The 20,924-nt window shown below is 35.8% G+C and overlaps 1 protein-coding gene across 11 annotated transcripts in view; it reads left to right on the top strand.

The window, feature by feature from the left end:
* The window catches only part of LOC149806581 (choline transporter-like protein 1), a 209,556-nt gene that overhangs the window by 121,639 nt on the left and 66,993 nt on the right, over positions 1-20,924 (top strand). For 10 of the 11 annotated variants that reach the window (XM_089954977.1, XM_089954968.1, XM_089954995.1 and 7 more), the window contains 4 exons: positions 9,464-9,565; positions 12,428-12,576; positions 15,305-15,520; positions 17,970-18,139. In XM_089954977.1, the coding sequence (XP_089811103.1) occupies positions 9,464-9,565; positions 12,428-12,576; positions 15,305-15,520; positions 17,970-18,139 (637 nt within the window). Of the gene's footprint in view, positions 1-9,463; positions 9,566-12,427; positions 12,577-15,304; positions 15,521-17,969; positions 18,140-18,994; positions 19,156-20,924 lie in introns of all 11 variants that reach the window. The other variant, XM_089954959.1, reaches the window with a different exon arrangement.

Here is a 20,924-nt window from a genome sequence, read left to right as displayed (position 1 = left end):
AAATACATGTATGAGTATCCAAGGCCTGAAATTAAGAAAAAGAGATATTAACAGCACAACAACCAAGCTTCATTATTGTCCTCCAAGACTTATTTGGGGATGTCCTAAAAAAAACAACTCACCATTTGACTTTATTTGATGTAGGAAGTGAGATTGTTGTCAGTTGCTTTATTTTTTAAACAGCAGAATGAAATTAAAAAATACTATTGTTGGATGAATTTTTTTAGATTAGTTTTCTGAAATAAAAATGCTTTAAAATAATTAATTATAGAGAAAGCCAGGAAGGACATTAAAAATGCTGAAGCATCAGCAAATCTGGAACTGAAAATGATACATTTTATGATACAGTTAATAAGTAGGTATATCAGTGATTTCTTTTTGGTCACATTTGTTATATCATTTATTGTTTTGTTTCTTTAATTGAATTTCACAAATACTTGGTCACCGTATTCCTATTTGGCAAAAAATAAAAATGACCAGCAGTCTGATTGTGTGTGTGTGTACATAGATACATAGATACATACATACATACATACATACATACATACATACATACATACATATGTGCACAGACAAGTCAGATCTAGAGCTGATAACACATTTAGGTTTGAAAGCTCAAGATAATTCACAAAATCTCCATACAGAAAAAACCAAATCCTTAATTTAAGCATTCAGTTTACAAACCATCCATATATCAATGGAGACAATGAGGGAAAGCACTGCCTGTGACAGATAAATCTGAGTAAATGGCAGCAGATGCTGATCTTTTTCAGACAGGACATGCATTTAAAGGTCTCTTTCCCTCAGTTATATTTGTACAAGTTCCAATAAATTGACCTGAAGAGAAATGCTTACTGTGGTTAACACAAGGTTTTCTTGTAAATGAAAACCAGTAGATGGAATCATTGGATATAATACACATAACTTTATGAAGAGAATTTTAATATTTTGGTGTGGATTGTATTTTGATGTGCTACTTGATTCTGGACTTCTGTGTGATAAGAAAAATATAATCCTTATATTGTAATGGAATTGTGAATAAATCAAGATAGCAGTCATAATACAATCAAATCCGACTTCCTGAAGGTCTACTTTATGGTGGCATAGCACTATGAAGCAGCTACATTCCCAAGGGTCCCTACAGCCCCCAATTTTAAGACACCACCCTTGACCTGTTATGCTAGTATGACTGTCTAATACAGGTTCGATTGAAAATGGTCTCTCTATTTTATGTGGAATTTGTGCACAATGGCAGTGTATTGTAACATTTTGTCACCCTCACCAAAGACTACTCATTTTAATACAAGAGCATCTTTCTATTAATATTGTATAAAAGATGCAGAAAATAGTTAGCTATCTGATATTGGTACACTCCACTCCAATCCATATTAACACAGAATAAATTCCATGTTTACAAATACTTTCCTCTACAAATCCAGTTTCAGAAAGACAGATCCACCGTATTTAGGTCTACTAGAATCACACATCCATGCTTATTATACAGTTATGACCCAGAGTCACAGTTATTTGACTGAGCTTTCACTCTGCTTATCCAATATGGTCACCACAGTGGCCATCTTGAAAATCTTGTTATTGCTACTCTTCCTGAATGATGGTCATATCTACATAATACACTAAAAGACTTCCTATGATGTCTAGTTGACGCTAAATGAAAATGTGCCAAACATGATGCCCAGTATGGCCACCAGCATCACAGCCCTCTCAAAAATCTTTTTATTGCTACCTTTCCAACAATTTTTGATGATTGTTTCAATAAGGGTTTTAAACTCAAAGACTTCTTATTATGTATAGTTGGTCCTAAATAATTTATTATTATGTATAGTATGCTGATCTGGTGTCCTCTATGACCACCACAGCAGCCATCTTGAAATCTGCTTATCGAAACTCTGCCCAAATTGAAAGTTATAATGATGTGGAGTTTTCACTTATAGATTTTTTATGATGTCCAGTTGGTCTTAAATTAACATGGTGCTAAACTGACCTCCAATAAGGTTACCACACAGTGGTCATCTTGAAAATCTTGTTATTGCTACTTCTGAATGGATGGTGATATCAACATGTTTTAATAAAGACTTCACATGATGTTAACTTGGTACTAAATAGAAATGGTGCCAATTGAAAATCTTGTTATTGCTACTTCTGAATGGATGGTCATAGCAACATGTTTTAATAAAGACTTCACATGATGTTAACTTGGTACTAAATAGAAATGGTGCCAATGTTAAGTCTAATATCACTGCCACATCAGCCATCTAGTAGTTTGTTATCGCTATTCCTCATATAGACATGCATTTTCCACCTTAAAACTTCTTTTGGATGTCTACTTGTTCATAAATAAGAAGGGTGCTGATCTGGGGTCCAATATGGCTGCCACAGTGGTCAACAGTAAACTCTTATTATCACTACTTCTCCTGGATGAATGAGTGGTCATCACTGTGTTTTCACTAAAGGACTTATAATATTTTGTTCATCTATTAAAATGGTGCTGATCTGATGTCCAGTATGTGTTCATCTTGAACATTTTGCTTTAGCTACTTCTTTTAAAGGGAATGTCATTTTGACAAGGGGTTTTCATGAGAATAGTTCCTGTGGTGTCTACCTGATCATCTCATCTGCTGCATCCAGACTTGTCACCAGACATCTTGACACCATCATGGATGCAGACAAGCCTAGACAGAGAGTAAAGGCAACTCTCCCTCACTTTAAGTCTAACTCGGGCACTTGTCATGAAATTATTCCCTTCGCCTGCTAGATATCCTCAAGTCCTGTTGTGATGGGCACGTGACAGAGTAACAGGTGTGGATACATTTGGATCTATAGCTGCAGACTTGCATACAGGTGGTTCCAGGGTATAGGGTCACTTTCCACTGGATGAAGCAACAGTGGAATTTGGCAGCCTCATGGATGACTGAGCAGCCCTTTATAGGATCACACTATGTCCCTCCATAGCATGAAGAAGTGGCTAGAAAAGGTGCCCTAAAAATTGGCTGCTTCACCTTGGTCCTGGTCAGCATACCATGGCTGATGGGGATCCCACTTCAGCTTTTGAAAACCTAACAAGACAAAAGTGATGCATCTCACCATCAGTACCTGGAACATATGCTTACTGGTGGACAGTACCTTAGCAGAGAAGAACAGCTGGTTAGATTTAACATCCAGAGAGACCATAGAGAAGAACAGCTGGTTAGATTCAACATCCAGACAGACCATAGAGAAGAACAGCTGGTTAGATTCAACATCCAGACAGACCATAGAGAAGTACAGCTGGTTAGATTCAGCATCCAGACAGACAATAGAGAGGAACAGCTGGTTAATTCAACATCCAGATAGACCATAGAGAAGAACAACTGGTTAGATTCAACATCCTGACAGACCATAGAGAAGAACAGCTGGTTAGAGTCAACATCCAGATAGCAGACCTGAGTGAAATTAACATAGATGAAGAAGGACAACTTATTGAAGTTGCAGCAGGCTACACCATATTTTAGACTGGTTGAAGTTAAAAGAAGAGCAATGTAAAGCTGGGAATGGGTTTGCAATCATGTCATGGCTAGTCAGCAAGATCACAAATCTCTCAAAGGGCGTGAATGACAGACTGATGTAGATAAGAGTCACACTGTCTGATAAAGACTCTAGCTATCATTGACACCTATGCACCCACTATGACCAACCCAGATGAGATCAAAGAAAAAGTTTAGGAAGAGCTGTAGTATCTCATTTCAGAAGTGCCTAAGGCAGTCAGGTTCATCATCCATAGTGACTTCAGTGGTAGAGTTGGCACGAATCAGGAGACATGGCCAGGTGTCATTGACATAAGTGGCTTTGGCAAATGCAACAACAATAGACTTGTCCTACTAAGGAAATGCACTAACAGTCTTCTGCCTACCAAATCGCAAAAAGATGTCTTGGATGCAGCTACACTTGAAGCGCTGGCACGTTTTTGTCTTTGTCATCATCAGGAGAAGAGACAGGTAGGATGTGTAAGTGATAAAGGCTGCAATGAGTGCAGAATGCTGAACTGACCACAGGCTTATGGTATCGAAGCTCAATATCCAGATTCAGCCTAGCAGATGATCGCAGGGCAAAAAGTGCCCCAAAAGCTTAATTTCTCATAATTGAATTTTGAGGTTGCAAAACTGGCATTTGTTGATGAATGTGCAGCCATCAAAATATAATTGATGTTAACTCGAGAAAATGGGGCATCCTTCAGGGACTCCATTTACTCCATTTACTCAACTCCATCCAAACCCTTGGTCCCACCACATGTAAACATCAAAATTGGTTTCATGATAATGCTGCTGCCAAACAGAGACTTTTAAATGAGAAACACCAGTTACATAAAGCCTGTTTAGAAGACAGCACTTCATCATGTAAGAAGGCAGCTGTAACACATTAACCCCTAGTGACGAGTTTACATAGCAGGAGGTAGTAGCCTACTGCTGAGCTCTGTAGCGTCAAGGTCATGTATGATACACTAAAGTGGGTGGTATTATAGAAAGGTAGACAGATGTAGCTCTACAATGATACCAAAAAATCTGGAATTTCTAGTTGCACTACAAAATACAGAGGGAAAAACCTCATTTTTTGGACCCAATTTTTTCTGCCCAAAATTTGCCCGTGGTCGGAATTTGATTTTGTGTCCAGATTTTAGACTTTTTTGGTATCAGATCTAAGGCAGACCGGTATAAACTGCAAACAGACAGATGAACCTTTGCAAAAAATAGGATAAGATGGGCATTTGGAATAAAGAGTGGTCTCGATACGCTAATAATGGGTTCCTTAAAAAAAGAAAAGAAAAAAGAACCCCAACTTTTACCCTTCTGCTCATGCGCAAGCCAAATAGAGAATGAAAAACGATGTTTCTAACACAACTAGGCAGTGTGTTTTTGGAAGATCACCTGGAAGTTGTTGTTTTACGATTTATTCAGAAATAGCTTTCAAAATGTGTTTCCTAATCAAATTTCAGGTGAAAACAACAAGAACTTCCATGGGTTAATATGTGTTAAACAACATCGAGGACTGTCCAACTACACAGACCCAGATCTGCCATTGCATAATGTGTAATCAGTTCTGGGTCTGTATATTTTGTTATCAATAAGTAGAACAAACAACATAGACCCTGATTTGCAAGCACATAATGTGATGTCAGATTAGGGTCTATATTGTTTGCAGTTGGATTTGACTTGTAAGTGAGCATATATGGTAAATTAAATAAGTGATTGGTTAGTAGCAGTTTTAAAAATAAAGTTTTCTCAGTTCACATGTAATTGGATCAGACAATTTTGATAATACATGCATATTTCTGGATCTCTAATACTCAGATCCATTATTGTAAGGGATGACTGCATATCCATATTTGAACTAAATCTTTTTTTTGCATCATATTTGTTTTCTGTAGTGTATTTATAAATTATACATTGGGGTGATTGAGTCTTTCATCGTTATTTTATTTATCCCTATATGGATCTTGTTGAATCCTAATGAAAATTTGATGTTACGTTATTTGATAGTGGTGTGCACTGCTTTTTATAGCCTTGCCATGATTTGCAGTAGGCATTGTATAATATTATAATTATTGATCTAAATTTTGCACTGAAATTTACTGATTTTAAGTTTAGACTACTTAACATTAAAAAATAGCAAAGCATATTCATAAAAGAAATAAAATTGAAAGTATGATTAAATAACAGTAAACTATCTGCCTGAGTTTACAGCCTTATCACTGAGATTCCCATAATAATGTCGCTTGTGCTATGTAAAGATGGCCTAATCAGGTAGCAGGGTGATGGGGTGGTGGTGGCAAAATGGTAAAAATTTGGGTTTGTGTATGTGTGTGTGTGTGTTTATGTATGTATGTTGTCACGGCTCAGTGGTCATAAACTAAATAACAGAATGAAATAAAACCAACAATTTATGTAAAACGTAACAGTGTAATTATCAAAGTCGTAAATGAAAATATGAGAGGAATTTAAGGTATTATGAAGTGAATCCAAAATATTCCTGAAAGAGTTACATTAAAGTCCAAAATAATGAAAAGTTTTGTATAAACTGTAGAACTGGAAATTTACTGGTCTACCAAGAATCATGACATTACCAAAATCAGAACTCCTTTGAAATATTGACAGTAGTTTCAGAATATCATAGTCCAGTGAGCACTTTCTGTTTCCATTGAAAGGTCCAAACAAATGCTTTTCCTCTCGAATAGTATCTGAGTACAACATAAAACATGTCTGCAGACTTGATGTTACAACAAGAACATGAAAAATAAGAATGAGTCAAAAATAGGAATGAATCTGATTGCTCAGTTCTCTCTTTATGTACAACATTGCCTTCACTGACAGCACAACAAACAATGTGGACTCATACCTGCCTTCACATAATTTGCTGGTAGATCAGGATCAAACAGCAAACAGCTTGGATTTGTATCCGCCATCACATAATGTGCAGGTAGATTAGGGTCAAACAGCAAACAGCTTGGATTTGTATCCGCCATCACATAATGTGCAGGTAGATTAGGGTCAAACAGCAAACAGATTTGACCCTTTTCTGACTTTACAGAATGCAACAGAAGACAGTGTAGACCCATATCTGCCATTACATAATGTACAGAAAATGGTGTAGACCCATATCTGCCATTACATAATGCATAGAAAACAGTGTAGACCCATATCTGCCATTACATAATGTATAGAAAACAGTGTAGACCCATATCTGCCATTACATACTGCATAGAAAACAGTGTAGCCCCACGTCTGCCATTATATAATGTACAGAAAACAGTGCAGACGCATAGCTGCCATTACATAAGGAACAGAAGACAGTGTAGACCCATATCTGCCATTACATAATGTATAGAAAACAATGTAGACCCATATCTGCCATTACATAATGTATAGAAAACAGTGTAGACCCATATATGCCATTACATACTGCATAGAAAACAGTGTAGACCCATATCTGCCATTACATAATGTATAGAAAACAGTGTAGACCCACATCTGCCATTATATAATGTACAGAAAATGGTGTAGACCCATATCTGCCATTACATAATGTACAGAAAACAGTGTAGGCCCATATCTGCCATTACATAAGGAACAGAAGACAGTGTTGAGTGCTTTGATCCAATATTGCCTTCACTAACTGATGTTATTAATACCTCTCTCTCATCTGGGGAATTCCCATCATTTTCAAAACTGCCATTGTAAAGCCTCTGCTGAAGAAACCAACACTAGACCATAACGATTTAAAGAACTACCGCCCAGTTTCTAATCTCCCATTCATTTAAAAAATCTTAGAAAAGGTTGTTCTATCCCAGCCTGTATCTCATCTAAATTCAGATGGTCTTTTTAGCAATGTACAATCTGCATATCGCCCTTGCCACAGTACAGAAACTACTCTTCTAAAAGTAGTTAATGACATTCTCTCTGCTTTGGATAGCGGAAAGATTACAGTCCTCACCCTCCTTTATTTGTCTGCAGCATTTGACACAATAGACCATGATATATTACTTCACCGTCTCCAGCATGTATTTGGCATTCATGATACAGCCTTCCTGTGGTTCAAGTCCTACTTGGTCAACAGGACACAAATTGTATCTGCAAATGGAATACACTCCAGCCCAATTGGTCTATATTGTGGTGTTCAACAGGGGTCTGTTCTTGGACCTGTTCTCTTCATTCTATACACTCAGTCACTCTCAAGTGTCATAGATCATCATCCAGTATCTCACCAGTTGTACGCTGATGACACCCAAATATACAAATCTAGCCACCCAGCTGAAGTTGATGCTACCATTCAGGGTGTAGAGAGGTGCATTTCTGATGTGAAATCATGGATGACTTGTAACAAGCTGCAGATGAATGATAAAACTGAGGCCATTCTGATCACAACACAAAGACTTTCTCATTCACATCCTTTACCTCAAACAATAAATATCAGTAATGCCAACATTAAATTCACACAATCAGTACAAAACGTAGGTGTTACTCTGGACAGTACTCTCACATTGCACCAACATGTCATGAACATATGCAAGGCTGCATATCTTGAGCTGAGATGCATCAGCTCAATTCGCAAATATCTTTCAGTTGATGCCACTAAAACACTTGTGTGTTCATTAGTACTTTCAAGACTGGACTATTGTAACTCAATTCCGTCTGGTTCATCTCAATATCTACTCCAGAAACTTCAAAAAGTTCAAAACACAGCTGCACGGATCATACTTAAGAGTACCACGATCAGAGCACACCTCCCCGCTGCTCTGTACCCTACACTGGCTATCCATTCGAACCAGAATCAAACACAAATTTTTTTCTCTGTGCTACATTTCACTGTCGGACGCCAGTCCAACATACCTATCTGACCTCACCCATGTGTACACACCAGCAAGATACTTATGCTCCTCTTCTGACAATCGTATACTCATTATTCCCACTATGAAAACAAAGTCATATGGACAGCGTTCTTTTGCATACCATGGCCCAGCAATGTGGGATGAATTGCCCACTGAACTTAGACACAAAGACACAGTGATCACATTCAAGATGGCTCTCAAAACTCACTTATTTCGACTGCAAGAACAAACTTAAAGACCTAATAATGTTTCCTACCTGAAATATTCTCAGCATGTTTTTTATTTTTTAATGTTTTTATAATTTCATGTTGTTTGTTTTTTTAATAATATTGTTTTTTATCTTATAGGTGTTGTCTAATGTTGTAAAGCGCTTAGAGCTTCTAAAGATTAGGCACTATACAAGGTCCTCATTATTATTATTATTATTATTAGACCCATATCTGCCATTACATAATGTACAGAAAACAGTGTAGACCCATATCTGCCATTACATAAGGAACAGAAGACAGTGTAGACCCATATCTGCCATTACATAATGTATCGAAAACTGTGTAGACCCATATCTGCTATTACATAATGTACGGAAAATGGTATAGACCCGTATCTGCCATTACATAATGCATAGAAAACAGTGTAGCCCCTCATCTGCCATTACATAATGTATAGAAAACTGTGACCCATACCTGCCATTACATACTGCATATAAAACAGTGTAGACCCATATCTGCCATTACATAATGTATAGAAAACAGTGTAGACCCATATCTGCGATTACATAATGCACCAGTAGATTAGTTCAAGCAGCAGACAGTACAGACTTGTAACTCGCTTAATTCACATACTGCACAGAAAACAGCATAAACCCATCTGTGTCTTCACAATATACTGCTAAATCCTAGTCAAACGGCAAACTGTAGATGCACATCTGCCGTCACATAAAATACCGTAAGATCAGGGTTGATCCTGTATGCAGTTGGGTGTACATCGTACTCTAGCAAATTCAGTCTGTAAAATAACTGTCAGACCTTGTGGAATCTTGTAAAATGAGTGAAGTTTTAACAGTATAATATTCTCAAATCATTGCAGGAGACAAAGGAGGACAAGATTGACCTTACAAGTCCCATCAAGAATCGTGGATGTACTGACATCATTTTCCTCATCATCTTTATTGCTTTCTGGGCAGGCATGGTAAGGTTTAAAATCCTATTTGTGGCTGTTACAACTCTATATTACATAAAGACAACATCATGAGCAATCACTGTCTGACTTGGTCATTCTGAGTGTATGCAAGCAATTGACATTTGTTCATCAGGTGATGAGACAGTATTATTCATATATGGTATGAGTCTAACACTATATATAAGCTGTGGGAATGATTGTCTATTGCCTGTTGATGTTGAGTGATATTATGACCATCTTTGTTAGCCATGGTTCTGATATGTTAACCCTATCTACACCTTGGTGGATGAAACAGATATTTCAGTGCTTTGTCCTGGGGACATCTATTGGAGTTCATTATTTGTCTCCTGTTGTATGTAATACCAGCTAACCAGTAGTGTGTTACAGCAGTGTATTGTACATTGGCCGAAAATGGTGGTGATTGACTTTGAAAGGATATTTTGTAAGTTTAACATTGAAATTGTGACAAAATACCAGAGAGAAGCCATTACATTTGTATTTGAAAGGCTGTATCTATACAAATGCGGACTGATAGTGGAAAATTGCTTTTTTATGAGTCCATTTCAGCTGTGTGTTCACCTTATCTCGGTCATGTAGGAACAGTGTTCAGATTTGAACAACTTGTTTAATTGGATGTGGTGGCTTGCCACATCCAATGAAATTCACAGGCTCAAAGTACTGAACTATTTGTTCAATCCACCAAGGTATATATAGGGTTAACACATTGGAACCTTGGCTAGCAAAGATGGACTGCATCAGGCATTACTTGTTCATGGTAAATAACATTATGCTTTACAGTGGTAACTCTCTTAAACACCCCAATTCCCCAGTCCAGAATCCAATGACACCAATGAGTTTGTGTTCAGAAGTACCTCCTAGGATGGCCACTCCTCTGACCAGGCCAGCGGCTAGCATTTCAGTACAAAAACTAAGAAAATGTACCCCTCATGATTGGCCAACTATTTACAGATAGAAATCTCATGAATATTTGTTGATTTCTAAACTCAGCAGATTGACATTTGTATCATCATACTGATAAAATAAACCTTAATCCATACAACAAGGTAAGTAATCCAATTATCCTTACTGCTGTGTGTTCCTTAGATGTTGGTTTTTGTCACTTTTGATAATTACTAGCTATAATCACCATCAATAATTATTAAGAAGACAAAAGCTAATTACAGAGAAGTACAGTATTGTTCAGCTCATCAGTATGATGTTTGGTCTCTAGAAAATAAAAATGGTACATGTATGTTAGTCATTGTGATCTCTCTTTCTCAAAGATTATGAAATGTACTTAAAGTGTACCAGACTAAAAACCTGTTGATCGTGTGAAAGACTCGCTTCATTTGTAAACACTGAGCATCTCATGTAACAACTGCAAATTGCTGTTTAATAATAAATGGTTGCAGAATGTGCAGAATATTATGTTGCATAAAGTACAAAATGTCCTCATTCATTCTCGGTACGGAGCGAAAAGCGAAAGCAACTTGACTGAAATTAAAAGTGTGAGAGTCTTTTGATCACTACTGAGAAATCTGATGTCAGAAATTGTCAAATAAAGTCATGATACTGCAGATAGTGGAAAAACAGAATCGACAGACAAGAATATTTACAGCCAGGTGTTTGTGCCCATATTTTATTGACAAGGTGGTTTTTTGCACTGTAAGTAGTTTCAGTTCATTAGTGTCTGCTTATGAATAATATATATGTTAAGGAAGGGAGGGCACTCCATCTTTACTGTTGCATGTCTTTCTGAGTATAACTTTACATTACAATTTACAATCAGTTTATTGATTTTTATTAATGTTTTAAGATCTTGCACCTGTAGAAATAAAATCTCGTTAGACTTGTTTTTTTAGGACAATGTCAGTTTTCATTTTCATCCATCAATCAGAGTTGTTATCCCCTTCCCTTTTTCCCCCTTGTTTTTGTTGTTATTGTAGGGTTTAATGCCATTTTTCAGCATAAGATAGGCTATACATGGCAGCCAGTATAAATGGTGGAGGAAGAACCTGGGAAAACCCCGGAAAGAATCACTGACCCACGAGAAGCTACTGGCAAGCTTTCTCACATACCCACATTGGCCAAACCCAAGACTCACACCCACACAGACAGAGGTCAGATGGCAATGATCCATAACGGTGAGCACTTTAGACCACTCGGACACTCGATTTCCCCCTTGTAAATGTTACAATACAAGTCTGCCTTGCTGTCTTGTCCCTTGTTTATGCCATGGTCTGTGTCTCAGGATCCCATCACATCTGCAAGCTTTTCAGAGAGAGGTGTATAATGGATGGACCTTCTAGTCTTTTCATGTAAATCTGCCCTTTTTATAAAAGCAATTAAATGTTAGTCATGAAAAGTAAAGATTAGTTTTTGCCATCTTGGTTTACACAGAGCGTAAAACATCTTGATTATTAACAAATCTGTGTTACAACTCAAAGCTCCTATGCTTTGTATCTGTACATATTTGTACTTTCACTCATTACGTGTAATTTGAAACGGAGCATTTAACACCAAAAAGAGTCATAAATGTAAATCAGAATTTTATTTTAACTTCTGACATGGACATATGTTTTATGTGATCATATGTGTTTTCTTTATGCTAATAAAACAGAGCCAGTTTGAACCTCACTCAAAATATTCTTAGCCAGTTTTAGTCAATGTGTTTAAACAGACAGAGTTCGAACACTGAGACAAGACAGATGCAAAGTTGTGCTGGTCTTTTAGTTTGGAACAGCCGTTTGTTAGATGAGCAAGTTCTATGTTAAATGAAAACATTTTATAGGCATGCTTTTATTTCCATATTCATTTTCATATGTTTGCATATTATTCTCATTTTACGTAAGGATGACTTGTCTTCTTCAGATATTTATAGCTGCCTTCGGCATTAAGAATGGTGATGCATTCAGACTGGTATATGGGTATGACAGCTTTGGGAACACATGTGACCAGGACAACACTGATAAAGCCATAGGAAACATCTCATTATCTGGCCAGAACATGAAAGGAAGACCGTACGTGTAACAGTTTACATTTTAGTAGTAGTAATACATTATCTGCTATTCTTGCATTGCTGTAGTTTTTTCCTGGTGCTAGGTCCCAGTCTAAGATAAATATTCTGATCTCCAGTTAATAATTTGAGGTATAGAACAGAATCTACATTATCCCAGTTTGATGCCTTAGTTATTTACATGATTCATAATATTGTCCATCATTTCCTTGAAATTTATGTGTTTATCGTGTTTCTCTTGTTGCTTGAAGATTTTCGCTCTTTAAAGTGTCTTGTGGCATAATTGTCATTGATCACATGCATTTCTGTATTCCATTTGGCATTTTCTCCCCAATCTTTTCATACTTTACTTTTATCTACCATATTTCCCTAATTTACAACCCCAGGGATGTTACATTTTCCAGAAAGGGGGGTGGGTATTAGATCACAGTAATGAAAGATAAAGTTGTTTTTATGATGTACTCATATAATGACCACATGTACATTCTGGGGATGTGAGTGAAATTGATTGAAAAGTGGTAGTCAGCATCTACAAAGCCCTCATGTATACAAATATTGCCCTATATTTAAACTTATAGGAATCAGTCTACAAAACCCTCATGTATACAAATATTGCCCTATGTTTAAACTTATAGGAATCAGTCTACAAAGCCCTCATGTATACAAATATTGCCCTATATTTAAACTTATAGGAATCAGTCTACAAAGCCCTCATGTATACAAATATTGCCCTATATTTAAACTTATAGGAATCAGTCTACAAAGCCCTCATGTATACAAATATTGCCCTATGTTTAAACTTATAGGAATCAGTCTACAAAGCCCTCATGTATACAAATATTGCCCTATATTTAAACTTATAGGAATCAGTCTACAAAGCCCTCATGTATACAAATATTGCCCTATATTTAAACTTATAGGAATCAGTCTACAAAGCCCTCATGTATACAAATTATTGCCTATATTTAAACTTATGGGAATCAGTCTACAAATCCCCTCATAAATACAAATATTGCCCTATACAGACATGATTTTTCTCGGTTTAAAACAGAATTCCGCTTTTCTCCTGACTTGAATCAGTTTTTTCTTGATATAGTCCATTTTTTATATCATCTCCAATCCAGTTTTTTAGAAACGGTCTATCCGGTCCCAGTCCACAACAACCCTTGTAAAGTATTCGTTCCATATATTAGTTAGCACACGACTCTCGTAAAGATTATTCTGATTGATCAAAAGTTTAAATTCATCCAACAGATCTTCATGTAATGGAAACTGATGGCAATGGAAAGAAGAAGCATGCTTGCAAAACATGGCGTCCCGAGTTGTTGAGAGAGACCATGACATGAAAAGTTTAGTTAAAGGTTAAAAAATGTATGGAAATGGGAATGGCTGGAGCAAAAAGTTGATGGAAATTTAGTTGGTCAGTTTATAAGAAAACTGAATGCTATAGGACTGGCATTTTGTGACCTCTGCAAGAAATATCTGAATTACAGTAATCGTGGTTGAAAGAGTTTGGAACAGCACCTACAAAAGAAGCTGCATATGGAATAATTTAAGCTCAGAATGCATCTGGAAAAATTGCAGTTAATTACTATAAGAAGAAAGATTTCTTGCATGAGGGAACAGATGTAGCCCTGTCAGAATATTGGCACTGCATGTTGCCAATACAAGTACCAGCTTGAAAGGAAAAGGGCTCTCATTGAGAAGGAAAAGAAATGATTGCACATTGAGCCAAGTAAGTCAGTGCTGACAAAAAGGAAGGCTAAAGAAATGTTTGCCAAAGGCGCAAAAAGAGCTAGACTGGCATATCAACAGGTTGTGTCCAGTGGAGAAAAAGACAAGTGAATGTATGGGATTATTTGTATATAGTCAATGTACTTGGGTGTTTATTTTAAAGATTTGTTATGAAAAATGAGAAGTATAATGTATTTGCTGCAAAAATTGACAAATTATTGTGACTTAATTATGATGTGAACACTGACGTGCACATGAAATGACTTCAGCATCAATAGTATTGGAGAAAAATTCATGTGACAATAAATATTGTGAAATATTGAAGTCCAGTTGAACTTTTTTGTTAAGTTGATTAGTTTTTCAAATGATTACTTTGGTTTATTGTATGATCATAAGTTGCACCAGGAGCAGTTTTATTATTAGTTTAAAATGTGTTTTTGGATCCCAGGATCAAAACCCCGTTTGGAGAGGACCCCCAAACCCCCTTTTCAGCTTTCTTTGATGGAACACCAAAATCATGTCTGCCTATATTTAAACTTATGGGAATCAGTCTACAAAGACCTCATGTATACAAATATTGCTCTATATTTAAACTTATGGGAATCAGTCTACAAAGCCCTCATATATACAAATATTGCCCTATATTTAAACTTACGGGAGTCAGTCTACAAAGCCCTCATCTATACAAATATTGCCCAGTTTAAACTGATAGGAATCAGTCTACTAAACTCCCGAATGACTCTGAGTGTATGTGTAGTCACCAATAACTAATCTTGAACTGACTATCAATGAATTTTTTGTATCCTTTTGACTTGAAATTCCTTAAAATTATCTTCAAATAATCAAAAAATATTTAAATTGAATTGATAAAGGGGGTCTGGCTTCGTATGGAGAAAGCAGATACTTACTGCAGCTGTATAAAAAAAAATCAGATTAAAAAATTGATTTTAATTTTCATACTTTACTTTTCCTGTTTTAAAAGGACAATTCTTTTTCAGTTATGTGTTTTTCATGGATGTGAGTCACCCATTTGGATCACTGTCAATCTGTGTCAATCGTTGTCCAGATCAGGAACTCCCAGACATGCAGCATGTGCAAACGTTTTCTATGCAGACAGGTTCCATGTTGTGCCAATACAATGTTGACCTTGTCAACTACACCAAGGTCAAAAGTGGACTGAATGGGCCATGTCCCGTAACACCAATACTTAAAAGGTAAAGAAATAACACTAGTAACAGGGGTTTTCTCCTTGTTTGTTTTCCTGATAGGTGCCAAATTAGTTAGGGGACAGTGTGTACATGGTCTATATAGGATTTAGATAAAAATGTACTTTAAATCATTATAATTTTAGTGTTATTAAATTTGCACAGATCTGAATAATTTGCTAATTTATTTATGAACTACATATATTTTGCTGAACCTTTGTCTTGATCACAAGTTTTATTTCACCTTTGTAGTTTCTTACTCATTTCGCTCAAATCTGATGCTCATTAAAGTTCTCAGATATGCAGATTCATGGGAAGTGATCATGTATGAAATATAAAAGACCCAGCATTATTAAAGAGGATTCAGAAATATCTACATCATCATCAATATTAAATTTACATGCATTCAATGAAATTGAGCTGAAAGCATCATCCACTTCCACCATTATGTGTTGTTTAAATTTGTTTTGTACATTTATCGTATTAATGACTATGATATGGACATATCCAATCATCATACCTTTACTCATATATCTCATGATCAAAATGATGCACTAATGATCCTATGAGACTAAAAATCCAAATGAGTGAAAGATGTTCATTGTCTCTTGTATAAGAGCCAAGTGACCTTATCATATAGACCTTTGTTCGATGATTTTTGTCTGTCCCTCAGTCTTCACTTGTATGTTAACACTCTATTGGACTGTTTTCAGTCAGATTTGATATGTATGATCGTCAAGATCTTAGATGGTTTCAGTGAGTGACGTCCACACATATTAGCTTAGCGTTGTGAACACTCCAGAGGCCATATTTATTTTAAAATGAGCTTTTGATCAATTCAGTATTTAAGCTCATATTATCATGACCTCTGATGATTTCAGTTATTAGCAACATACACACAAATTATTGAGGTAATCCTTTATCTGACTGGCTTGTAAACACTGTAGAGGCCATATTTTTGTTAGATTTTGATAAGATTTGGTATGTAAGACCTATGGTTAGTTTGATTATGAGTGACATCAACACATATTAATGAGTACTCCTGCATCTGATTGGCAGAGCTTGTGCACACTCAAGAGGCCATGTTTCTGGTTACAGTTTGATATTTTAAGCCTATATCATGATGAGTTTTATCACTAGTTACATCCATGAATATTAATGAGGTAATCACTTTGGCATTTATGTACTTGTCCTAGGCATTTGTGTTCTTGTCCTGGGCATTTGTGTACTTGTTCTATTGTCCATCTGTTATTCCATTCTTTCACTCTTTAGATTAACCTCAATGTTAAAGTTTTTCTTTCCTTTTATGTATGAATGGTATAGCTAATTCAAGGGTGGGCTGAACAAAAGTGGGTTTCTTGCATTATCCACAAAAAAATTATATAGGCCAACATTACTGTAAATACCACCTTGGTAGAAGCTGCTCCACAGTGTTTATATCCATGTGTATGCGTGTGTCAGTACATACATACACCGTTCAATGCCCTAGATTAAACTCAAAAACATTTTTGCTTTTATTTTATATGTATACATTTTCTTGCTAAAGAAAAGAGAACCTCAGCAAAAAGGGTGCTCATTTTCATCCAAGAAAAGATAATGACCACTCTGAAAGTCATTATTCCATTTGAGATATTCATTCGGTTCAGTACTTCCAAAATAACGTTGTGTCACATTTTGAGAGAACTTGAAAGTGAGGACAAAAACTCATGCACATCTGCAATTATATGGTGGGTACAGTGTTGCAGGCATAGACAACTTGAAATGCACCAGTCTTTGAGTTCAATGATGACTGGTCAGTCGTTGGGTTGACACCTTTATAGTTGCTCTAACTGGTCAGTCATTGGGTTGACACCTTTATAGATGGTCTAAGATTGATATTTCTTAGGTAGTCACACCAGTTGTAATAGAGATAGCTGCCTTCTATACTGTATACTTCAGTATAAAATATATGGTAGAGAAACACTGAAATACCATATATACTTGCTTATAAGTTGAGTCCAACTGCAAACAACATAGACTCTGATCTGCCCACTGCATAATGTTCTTGTAGTAAGAAATTGCATAGACCCAGATCTGCTAGTGCATTAATGTGATGGCAGATCTTGGTCTGTGTATTTTGCAGTTAGACACAATTTATAGACATTTGGTTTATGGATTTTTTTTCTATTAAAATAAATGTCAGATCTTTGTTTCCTAATAATAATTTTTGTACATTGCTATTTTCTTTTGTATATGTTTAATTAGGTACTCTCATTATTTTAATCTTTATGTAATGGATAAAATAATTGCTTAAAAATATTCATTATGTATTTGAATATTCTAGAAACCATCTGGAATACCCATAGTTTGTTTGTATTTTTTTAATTGTTAAATGCTTGAAATTCTAAGTAATGAAATATTCCAATAAATTTACATCTTTTTGTTATATAGCAATTTTCATCATATACTTTCGTTGCAGCCAAAAGCCTTTGCTTTTTCACTGTTTGCCCTCTGACCTGACCTCTGTTGCTGCAGAGACAGCCAATGACCTTATTGGTTTCCTGAACATGAAGGACACATATCACAAAGTCCTTAGTGACTTTGTCAATGCATGGAGGGAGATGATGCTATTGTGCCTGTTATCTCTAGGTACAGAACATGGCATACAAATAACTGTATGTAACATGCCTTGTAACAAGAATTGTTTTACATCATGTACCTGAAATTCCGTGTTGAACCATCCAGATATGTCACTGTGATTGAGAAATGGAACACTTGTATGAAAAGTGTTTTTTGTAAAAGACCCATTAACTGTATAAAGTCTCTAGATTTTAAAATAAAATTAGCTTCATTGTGAAGAAAAATGTATTTTTTAAACCACAAATTATGTTGAGTTTCTTTTAAGTTTTCAGACTGTTTTTTTTGTATGAATGGTGACACTCTACAACAAGTGCTATCACATATTCCCATGAAAAAGACCCCACTCACTCCAGGTATGGTAGAAGAGAGCATTGGTTCAGTCTAAAACACATCTCCTGAATAATAGGAATTCTATGTTCTCATGCACAACACTCCTGTAGATTTCTTCCAAAATCGTTTTTTAATACTACTTTTACTGAAGATAATAATTATTTTTTAAAAATCAGCACATCTCTCCTCTTGCTTTTCTTACAAATATTTCTCAACCTTTTATGCAGCAAGGAGTAAACTTTAGAATAATTATTCAAGTAACATTGAAAGTTTGTATCATTGAAAATGTTATTATGGTGTTGTTTAGAGATTCAAAATATTTGTAAGATGTGTCTATCATTTAAATCTACTGAACCATTTATAGCAGTATGATTTCTGGATGCTTCAGCAAAGGGAATTTTTGCCAGGTAGATGTGAATGTTTGATGAGCCTGCCAGCCTGTTATGTTCTACCCCACACCTTCCCTTTTTGTGTTCATTACATTATAATTAACATTGTTATTATTATTGCCGTTATTATCATTATCATTTTCAGTGAACCCCTCTTGAATCGCTGTGTTCCCAAGAATCTCAGAGCTCTCATAAACGGCAGTAGCATCGTTGAGTTTATAAATACAAGCGACCTTTTCCAGAAAGTGCTCAGCGATATTTACCGCAGTTGGCGGGAGATGTTGGTTCTGTGCTTTATCGCAGTAGGTCAGTACAGGTCATGTACACTATGTATGGTGGTGCCATTTAGTTTATAGTTTATATGGTGTATCATAGCATATGGGACCAGTGGATTAACATACCAGTTCCCAATGTATGCCCTGTACTACTGAAATCCTTAGCCATCAACACTGCTTACAAACTTTGTGGTACATAATGACACTTGTTCAGTTGATTTGTCATGTTATATTTGAAAACTATCAACCTGGAATCTAGTTGATTTAATAGTTTCAATATGCATATGGTACAAAAGATAATTTCAGTTTAGCAAATTAGATTTCTGCCTCATCTTCATTATCAAAACTCTGTAATATCTGTATTGCACTTTGTGTAGAAAAATGTAAGTGGTTGTTAGTGGAGTTAAAGAATTCCGTATAATTAATTTCCCCTCAAGCTTAAATTTCTTTTATAAAATGAAGTTCACATCTAAATAGGTACATATATTTGTAAATTAGACATTTGAAGTTCAGATCTAAATAGGTACATATTTTTGTAAATGAGACATTTGAAGTTCAGATCTAAATAGGTACATATTTTTGTAAATTAGACATGACGTTCACATAGGTACATATATTTGTAAATTAGACATTTGAAGTTCAAATCTAAATAGGTAAATATTTTTGTAAATTAGACATGACGTTCACATCTAAATAGGTATATATATTTGTAAATTAGACATTTGAACATATAATGCCCTTTATTGGTAGTGTTTAGCATGAGAGTAAAGGTTTTCGTGTAATTTTAATATAATATGCATAACCCTTGAATTCAGGTAAATAATTCTTCACAGTTAAGATCTCTGTTCCACAGAAAAAAGTTCCTCGGCATTCCATAGTGATTGACACAGTAGATGATTTATGAAAGATAATTTGACATGCTATTCATTCCAGTGTTCATGGGTTTCAATTCTAACACTGTATGCTGTAGAGAGCTTACAACTGAGGAATACTATGAAAGGAGAGTTTTGTTTGATTATAACTCTTGGCAAAGGGTTATCAGTTAAGCAGGGCATACTCAGAGAACTAAGTCTAACATGGTATATATGGGCTTGATTTATCAGTAACATAAGATGGCAAAAATTGTAGAAGGAAATGGTCTTCTTGGAACCTTTCTGTTCTTCTGATCTTGGTTTAGCTGTAAAAGGTATGAATTTTTATGACCTGTGAACTGCTGATGGTCATTATTGGCAACATTGGAAGGCAGTTTCTGTAGAATAAGATTGCACAGTACTAATTCAAGATGGTTGTAGGTTTTCATAACTTTGTTCTTTTAAAAATATCCCATTGTGATTGGAATTGTTGTTTCTTTATAGCTCTTTTACCTTCCTTTGTGCTTTTAGGTTGACTACATATTATGTATAATTTTGACATGTCCATGTCCAGGGTCTATTCTGGGGCCCCAAGCGGCCAAGTGGTCTAAAGCGCTCACTGTTCTGGATCACTGCCATCTCACTTCAGTCTGCATGGGTTTGAGTCTCGGATTCGGCCAATGTGGGTATGTGAGAAAGCTTGCCAGTGGCTTCTTGTGGGTCGGTGGTTCTTTCTGGGTTTTCCCAGGTTCTTCCTCCACCATTTATACTGGCCACCATGTATAGCCTATCTTGTGCTGAAAAATGGCATTAAACCCTGCAACAACAACAACAAGGGTAAAATTCTAAAATTGAAAATTTAGCAAGGAAATCCCAAATTAATTAAAAAAGAGGGATTTTCTAACCTAAATAGCACTAGTTAAATTTCCATTACAACTTAAATAATATT

The sequence above is a fragment of the Sinohyriopsis cumingii genome, chromosome 1 (genome assembly GCF_028554795.1).
Source record: "Sinohyriopsis cumingii isolate HCF-2022 chromosome 1, ASM2855479v2, whole genome shotgun sequence".
Taxonomy (NCBI): domain Eukaryota; kingdom Metazoa; phylum Mollusca; class Bivalvia; order Unionida; family Unionidae; genus Sinohyriopsis; species Sinohyriopsis cumingii.
The sequence above is the reverse complement of the archived record's forward strand: the minus strand, read 5'-3'. Positions and strand labels throughout refer to the sequence as shown.